This window comes from Sciurus carolinensis, chromosome 18, assembly GCF_902686445.1.
Source record: "Sciurus carolinensis chromosome 18, mSciCar1.2, whole genome shotgun sequence".
In the NCBI taxonomy this organism is placed as follows: domain Eukaryota; kingdom Metazoa; phylum Chordata; class Mammalia; order Rodentia; family Sciuridae; genus Sciurus; species Sciurus carolinensis.
In genome coordinates, this window is record NC_062230.1 from 20,145,688 (window position 1) to 20,153,347 (window position 7,660).

At 49.8% G+C, this 7,660-nt stretch overlaps 2 protein-coding genes across 4 annotated transcripts; one reads left to right on the forward strand and one right to left on the reverse strand.

Moving 5' to 3' along the window:
• Positions 1-593: 593 nt before the first annotated feature.
• On the reverse strand, positions 594-3,842 carry Bola2b (bolA family member 2B). Of its 2 annotated transcripts, none has more exons than XM_047533658.1 (3): positions 2,813-3,842; positions 2,628-2,725; positions 594-2,533 (listed from the first exon to the last, which is right to left on the reverse strand). In XM_047533658.1, exons 1-3 carry the CDS (start codon positions 2,873-2,875, stop codon positions 2,398-2,400), a joined length of 297 nt encoding a protein of 98 aa, XP_047389614.1. In that variant the 5' UTR covers positions 2,876-3,842; the 3' UTR covers positions 594-2,397. The 2 variants fall into 2 exon arrangements, with proteins under 2 accessions (XP_047389614.1, XP_047389615.1); XM_047533659.1 differs by having other exon boundaries at positions 636-2,405; positions 2,813-3,537.
• Slx1a (SLX1 homolog A, structure-specific endonuclease subunit) lies at positions 2,856-6,018 on the forward strand. 2 transcript variants are annotated; one of them, XM_047533654.1, is made up of 6 exons: positions 2,979-3,516; positions 3,999-4,050; positions 4,150-4,488; positions 5,426-5,553; positions 5,713-5,800; positions 5,881-6,018. In XM_047533654.1, exons 1-6 carry the CDS (start codon positions 3,329-3,331, stop codon positions 5,908-5,910), a joined length of 825 nt encoding a protein of 274 aa, XP_047389610.1. In that variant the 5' UTR covers positions 2,979-3,328; the 3' UTR covers positions 5,911-6,018. The 2 variants fall into 2 exon arrangements, with proteins under 2 accessions (XP_047389611.1, XP_047389610.1); XM_047533655.1 differs by lacking the exon at positions 4,150-4,488 and having other exon boundaries at positions 2,856-3,516.
• The last annotated feature ends 1,642 nt before the right edge of the window (positions 6,019-7,660 follow it).

Here is a 7,660-nt window from a genome sequence, read left to right on the forward strand (position 1 = left end):
GCAGTGGTCATCTTTCAAACTGCAGACCCAAAGGATAAGAATAACATGCACCTTCCATAGGGAAAGAGCTTAGAAACAGCCAGCCTGCTGAAGGTCAGACTGTAAGTCATAGCTATGTCTCCCTGTTTTTGTTCAGAAATTCCCCCTGCATGGTGCTGCTGCCTCTTGGGGCTCTTCCTGTGGGTTCTGCTGGGGCCTGGCCTCTGTGAAAAGGGGGGTGGCAGGAATAGGTTGGTTGAACCCTTCCAAGAGGCGAGTTGGGGCTGGGCATGGTGGTGCATGCCTGTAATCCCAGCAACATGGGATGCTGAAGCAGGAAGATTGCAAATTTGAGGCCAGCTTCATCAACTTAGTGAGACCCTAAGCAACTCAGTGAAACCCTGTCTTAAAATAAATGGCTGGGAATGTGGCTCAGTGGTAAAGCACCCTTGGGTTCAAGTCCCCAAAAAAAAAAAAAATAAAAAAAAATAAAAGAAAAGAAAAGAGGGAGTTTGGAGTCAGATGCAGTGGAATATGACTGTAATTGCAGTCAATTGGGAGGCTGAGGCAGGATTGCAAGTTCAAAGCCAGTCTGAGCAAATTATCAAGACCCTATCCCAAAACAAGAAATAAAAAGGCCTGGGAATGAAAGCAGTGGTAAAGTGTCCCTGGATTCAATCCCTAGTACTGCAAAGACACACAAAATAAAAAAAGGGGGCTTGGGAATAGGTTTAGAAGCCCAACTAAGTGGGTGACCCCCCTGAACTGGGACAACACAGGGCTGTATGGGATGGTGTCTTGGCTATAGCAGGCCCTGGTTCATATCCCGTAAGGGCAACAAAAGCTCATTCCCAGCCCCCATGTTGTCAGCATGCCACAGAAGAAAGCTATCAGGGTAGAGAATGCTGGGGACCAATGTACAAATGTCCCTGTCTGCATACTCAGGTCTTCAGAGGTGACCCTGCTCAAGTCACCTCTCCAGGTCTCAGGTGAGCATCTTGGAAGGGCAACCATCTCAGCTGGGCAAATGCAGTGGTAGATCCTACCATGGCTGCAGGTTGGGCCTCTTAAAGGAGTGACGCTCCTTCTCTGCATCTCTCCTGTATTATGGGAATGATGGGCAGTCTCATAAGTAGACTCACTCACTAGTTCTGATTCAGGGGAACTTAAAACTCTTCAGGAAATGGTCCCTCAAATCTAGAAGGATCTGTAACCACCATGACTCGCAGCTTCACCAGCCCATTCTCTCCCAGAGGGGAGCAAGAGAGGAAGGGCTAAAGGGACTAAAAAACCAGCTTCAAAAGCACATGGTAACAGAGTGGGTGTGATGGCTAAAACATCTCATTTCTCATTCTCAAAGAGCCTTGGGTTCAAATGGGTCACTTGCTGTCCCTCTTGAGTCTCAGAGAACTCTGTACAAGGTCCTGCCAACCCATGGTTAAGACTGATACAGATGACCTTCCTCAATTTTGTGCCTTAGGACAGCCTTATTTTCCTGCTCTAACTCTATACCTATGTCCTACACACATCCCATGTTTCTGAAAATTCATGGTTCTCACAGGGGCACCTGTGAACACATTAAGTCCAAGGTTATGAAGCTACTGGGCCTTCTTCCAGAAAAGGGCCAAAAAACATCAGCACACCAGTTGGTGAAAAGTCGGGGCTTATTCCCATGTCCCCTGAGGTTTGTGAAGGGTTGAGGGGACTTGCAGGGGAATTCTTTATCATGCTTCTGGTACTGGGGTGATGCTGGGGAGAGAAAGTTTTGTTCAGCTCATTAAGGTTCTCAAATCCTGAAAACTCATCTCTGCATTATTACTATTATTTTTTGCAGAACTAGGGATTGAACCAAGGGCTTTCCACATGCTAGATAGGCACTGAGCATATTCCCAGCCTTGATTTTATTTCCACACAGGGTCTCACTAAGTGGACCAGGCTGCCCTTGAACTTGAAATTCTCCTGCCTCAGCCTTCTCAGTATGTAGGATTACAGGCATGTACTATCACGCTGGCATCATCTCTGTAACTGGAAGGTGGGCATCAAGCAGGAGCCCCCAGCTCTCTGGGATTAGGTGGGGAGTGGCACTACAGACTCCTAGGGGCCTACAAGAAAGGTTTGCAAGGCAGACCCTGGAAGGGACTTAAGGACAAAACTTTCATTTTACAAGCTGGACACGGAAGGTTACATGGGGAGAGGAATTTGAATAGAAGAAAGGCAGAGAGAAGCCAAGCAGTACACTCAGCCTCAGTGCCCCTGCCACACACAACACACAGACACAGAAGCTGGCCCTGATTTGTCATTTAATGGCTGCGCAGGCCTCAGTCCCTCATTTCTGCTGCTCACGGGCCCACTGGTCTGGAGTCAAGGTTTTCTGCTCAAAGGCATGGATGTGCGGGAGCTCTTCTGATAGGGACGCATTCACCAGCCTGGGTTGAGACGTGGAGTTGAGAAATGGCAGACTGACGCCTGGGTGGCTGTCCCCGAAGCTAGGGTGACCCAAAAGACGGGTAGTGTCCCCGAGGTTCTACGCTCCATGGGGTCCTGGGCCACGTTGCTGGGATAGGGGGTTAGATTAAGGGAATGGGGGAGTGGCTAGGGTTGTGGTCCTGGAACTGGGCCCGCGCTCAATGAACAGTTTCTGTATTTACCGGTGTCTGTGAAGCAGTGGTTTCCCTTCGAACTTAGCCGATACCACTAGGACTCGGAAGCTGGTCGCGCAACGGCCGGGAGTCGTGTCCTCCACTTCCTACCGGGCAGAAGGATGGGGTCCATGCCCAACCCGCTCCCAGGCACCCTTTTCTCTCCTAGGGAGGGTCCAGACAGCTCAACTCACCACGTGCTCTGCCTCCAGGTCCCGCTGCAGCTTCTCCCGGAGGTAGTCTGCGCTGAGTTCCATTGCGGCAGCCCAGCGGGGACAGAAACCCACCTAGGACCGGCCACGGTGCGTTCCGCCCTTAGTGGAGCCACTTCCGCTAGGACATCTACTTCCGCCCTCAGTAGGGCGTCCTTAAACGGAGCACTTCCGCCCTCAGGCAAGCAGGATGTGCGAACTGTCAAGATCCGCGCTTACCATCTGTTAGCCAATCAGAGTCTGCAGGACGACCAACCTTGCCCGAGCGCACGGTCATTGGTTGGCTCTAGCAGTCAGCACAGAGGTCTGGGTTTTGTAGCCGGGTGTTGGCACCTAGATCCAGGCGGGAGACGGTGCACGAACCTGCACTGTGGCGGGCTCAAAGGTGCCTCGCTATCGCCGAAACAAGTATCTTGTAGTCCTAGCTACCCAGCCCTCCCTGTGATTCTAGGTTACAGAACTCACCCCCAGCTTCGGCCCCTGACCTACAAAGTCCAGATGGGCCCCGCAGGGAGCGAAGCGAGACCGGAGCGTTTCTTCGGTGTCTACTTGCTCTACTGTCTGAACCCTCGGCATCGGGGCCGCGTCTACGTGGGGTTCACCGTCAACCCCGCTCGTCGGGTCCAGCAGCATAACGGCGGTCGCAAAAAAGGCGGGGCCTGGCGGACCAGCGGGAGAGGGCCCTGGTAGGGCGGCGGGTCTCAGTGCCCAGGCATTCTTCAGGGAGGAGGAGGGCTGGGCTGGGCAGAGGCGGGATAATAGGGGCGGGGCAGGCCTGTGGCAACCAGCAGGCCTATCCCGAAAGGCGGGGCTGGGAGGCGGAGCCTTGTGCAACTCGGGTCAAGGGTTTGGCTGTAAAGTGGTCCTGGGACAGGAGACTTGGTGAACAAGGTCTGAAATAGAATAGATCCTAGAGAGAGGACCAGAGGAAAGTTAAGTCCCTGCAACTGCAGCAGGGGCCTGAGGTTGGCAGGTGTGAGGGTATGTACCTGCACCAAGAGCGGGGAGCCTGGTGGCTAGGCTTGAAGCTCGTGTGAGGTTGACTCTTGGTGGGACTGGAAGAGTACGATGGTTAGGGATTTGGCATCACGTGGGCAGTGTGTGTGTGTGTGTGTGTGTGTGTGTGTGTGTGTTGGGGGCTCACAGACCACACCCTTATTTTCCCCAGGGAGATGGTGCTTATCGTGCATGGCTTCCCGTCTGCAGTGGCCGCCCTTCGGGTAAGAAAGACAACAGGGCGGTGGGCAGGCAAAGCTCGGAATATACCTGTGTGACCTCTGCCTTGGCCGCCCCAACGCTTTTGTCCTTCCTGCCCACAGTTCGAGTGGGCCTGGCAGCACCCGCATGCCTCCCGTCGCCTGTCACACGTGGGTCCACGCTTGCGAGGAGAGGCTGCCTTCGTCTTCCACCTGCGAGTGCTTGCGCACATGCTGCGCGCGCCACCCTGGGCACGTCTCCCTCTTACGCTGCGCTGGTTGCGCCAAGACTTCCACCAGGATCTTTGTCCTCCTCCGCCGCCGCACGTGCCACTGGCCTTCGGTCCGCCGCCTCCCCGGACCCAGGTCCCAAAGCACTGCGCTGGGCCTGTTGTAGACAGGGAGCATGAAAAGGACCCAGGCACACAATCCAGTTGCACCCTCTGTGCCCGTACCCTTCAGGTGAGATCCACGCCAAGTAGGGGCAGGACTAGGGTTCAGAAGACTTGGGGTCAAGACGTTTATTGAGCAGATACGCAACTAACTCACTGACGCATCGATTGGCAGCTCTGCCACCATCTCTAAGATGCAAAGTACATGCTTGGTTCCTGAACCCCTCAAGGCTAACGCAGGGCTCTGACCCTTTGTGTGGAAGGTGCAGCCCTAGACCTTCAGAGTTGACCATTTGCCACCTGCTTAGTGAGGCCTTTCCTGCCTCTCCATCTTAAACTCTCTTTCTGAGCTGAAGCAGTGGTGCACACCTGCAATCCCAGTGGCTTCGGAGGCTGAGGCAGGAGGATTGAGTGTTCAAAGCCAGCCTCAGCAACTTAGCAAGACCCTGTCTCAAAATAAAACATAAAAAGGGCTGGGGATGTGACTCAGCTCCTCTGGGTCCACTCCCCAGTACCCTAAACAAAACAAACAAATATACAAAAAAACTCTTCCTTGAGCTCATTTCCCCCCCCTTTTTATTAAGTTTATATGGTACTGGGGATTAAACCCTGGGGTGCTCGCACACTGCAATGCATCCCCAGCCCTTTCTGTTTTTTGTTTTGAGAAACAACAGTCTTCCAAAGTTGTCCAGACTGGCTAAGTACATGTGATCAGTCCCCCTAACTCCTAGTTACTTGGATCGTAGGTATTGGCCACTTTGCAGGAGCCTGTTTTTGTCCTTAATTGTTACTATTGGCTCACATACTATAATTTACTTTCTTCTAATCAGCTTCCCCACTCTTCACACTGAACTCCAGGAGGGCAGTTCTTATTCACTCATTTAGAATAGTACAGCACAGAGCAGATGATCAATCAATACTTAACAAGTTAACAGATGGAGGCCTCTCTCAATAAATGTAAATAACCTACTTTCAAACTTCCTTTCCTTGCCTGCCATCTCTGACAGGATGAAGACAGTCCCCTGTGTTGCCCCCACCCTGGCTGTCCCCTAAGGACCCATGTGATCTGCCTGGCAGAGGAGTTCCTTCAGGAAGAGCCAGGGCAGCTTTTGCCCCTGGAGGGCCAGTGTCCTAGGTGAGTGCTGTCCTCTTTCCTGCTTGGTCTAGCTCTGGGGAGAGGGTGCCCAGTGGTCCAGTCCTGGCTGGGGTAGTAGGGTCCTTGGCATCCAGGCCAGGGCTAGAGGGGGCTTGAGAAGCCTGACTCCATATCATCTACCAACCGCCCCCTTGGCAGCTGTGAGAACTCACTGCTTTGGGGAGACCTGATCCGGCTGTGCCGGATGGGCACTGAGGAGGAAGAGGATGACTCAGAATTAGAAGAGGTGAGAGGTGATTCTGTCCCCTGCTTGCTCATCCCCCTCCTTCCCCTAGGCTTCTTTTGACCAACCTCATGTCTCCATAGGAACACTGGACAGACATGCTGGAAACCTGATCCTCAGCCTCTGCAACCTTGACCCTATGATTTTCTGTCCCCCAGTGACCACCAGCCATACTGGACAATTTTTATTTGAGTACAATAAAATATTTCGAGTTAAGGCTATCTTCTGCTGTCTTGAGGAGGTCTGGGTGAGGGAACCAGAAATGGGAGAAGGGGGCCATTGCCCCAACCACGTGTGCAGCTTCTCCCTGCTTGGAGACCCTTGTCTGGCTTTGCCCAGCTTGGCACAGAGGACATGAAATTCTTGGAAGGCTCAGGAGACTCACACCCATGACTCCGAGCCTCCTGACCTCCAGTGCCCAGCTAGACTGGATGTTTTTCTTTTTGCCTCAACACAGAATTCTTTATTTTATCCAAGTAGCATAATAAAAATATACCCACCAATATATAAACCTAAATATAAAACAGAATGTCTCCAATATTTTTCCTTTATATGGTAGTATACCAGTATATGCAAGAGAAAGTATTGTTGATGGGTCAAGGGGAAAACTGATTGGGGCAATGACCTAGTTATCCAGGCAGGCATTAACATTCAAAACCAGGTAGACATCAATTTTAGTTAGAAAAGCAATATTAAAATAATTTCTATGAAGCGGGAATTTACATGCTTCATTCTACCTTCCTGGTAGCCTGACTTTTCTCAATCATGTTCTTTGCTTTTCAAGTGGTACTACACAGATACAGGGAATGCCTACCTATTCCCAAACTTTTATCATGAAAAAATCATAATAGAAATGACAAAACTTAAAAAAAAAGTATGCTGGGTTTCAAAAGTATTTACCTTAATAATTTTTATGAAAGCTTACTATAAATACGTCTAAAATAATAGGCTTTATAACATCCTGTATATAGAAGTAAACATCTACTTGAGCCATTTGTCAAATTCTGTTTAGTAATTTTTTTCTCAAATACCTTTTTGTTTCAGGAAGATCAGTAGTCATTTGATTTCTTCTTTACCTAATGATCTGTTGTCAGCCTACTTTTAACAATGGAAGGAAAAGCTGGTATATATTTTAAGTCAACTGGTTCTCCTTAAGTCTCACAGTTCCTGTTCTGTTTCAACATCATGTTGAACATCATTTTCAACAGTGCTGGGCACTTACAGAAGCAATCTCTCAGTTATGAAAAATAAAACACTAGTCACAGGGTTTTCAAAGTGAAAAGGGAAGTTTCCCAAACACTTTCTTGTTTAAAAAATTAAATCAACTTTAAATGTACAAGGCCAAGCACAGGCACTTTCCAAAAAACAAAAATGAAGCCAAATCACAAAATTACTCAATATTATAGAAGACAGCTCTGATTTTGGGGGGTCATCTCTGGTGGCTTCAGGACAAGCACTGGTCTTGGGTTGCTCTGACACTTGTTCTTCCTTTTCTGCCAGCCCACAAGACCCCAAGGGAAAAGTGCTTTCACAATTCTTGGTTGAGGAGACCTGCAAAATCACAGGCATTTGAACAGAGGAGTTGCTTTCAAAACCGAGTTTTTCCAAGATCCTACTAAACAAGGGTCTCTTCTTGCTCCTGGTTTAAGTAGTCTGGAAATCAGTTCATACTTTAGGTGATGCATCTTTAGTGAGTAAGTCCTGGAATTTTTTTTTTTTTTTTTTTTTTTTTTTTGGGTCCTGGGGACCGAATCCAGGGCCTTGTGCTTACAAAGCAAGCACTCTACCGACTGAGCTATCTCCCCAGCCCCCAGTCCTGGATTTTAATGCAAACAGTAAGAGAAAAGCTGAGGAGGAGGTGGG

What these genes read in the sequence shown, in the direction of transcription:
- Bola2b (XM_047533658.1), bottom strand. Translation starts at nt 2,875, where the DNA reads ATGGAACTCAGCGCAGACTACCTCCGGGAGAAGCTGCAGCGGGACCTG. An exon ending in ACCTGGAGGCAGAGCACGTG is followed by an intron (nt 2,726 to 2,812) that starts GTGAGTTGAGCT and finishes TCTGCCCGGTAG; the next exon opens with GAAGTGGAGGACACGACTCC. An exon ending in CCACTGCTTCACAGACACCG is followed by an intron (nt 2,534 to 2,627) that starts GTAAATACAGAA and finishes CCCCTATCCCAG; the next exon opens with CAACGTGGCCCAGGACCCCA.
- Slx1a (XM_047533654.1), top strand. Translation starts at nt 3,329, where the DNA reads ATGGGCCCCGCAGGGAGCGAAGCGAGACCGGAGCGTTTCTTCGGTGTC. An exon ending in CTGCAGTGGCCGCCCTTCGG is followed by an intron (nt 4,051 to 4,149) that starts GTAAGAAAGACA and finishes TCCTGCCCACAG; the next exon opens with TTCGAGTGGGCCTGGCAGCA. An exon ending in ATGACTCAGAATTAGAAGAG is followed by an intron (nt 5,801 to 5,880) that starts GTGAGAGGTGAT and finishes ATGTCTCCATAG; the next exon opens with GAACACTGGACAGACATGCT.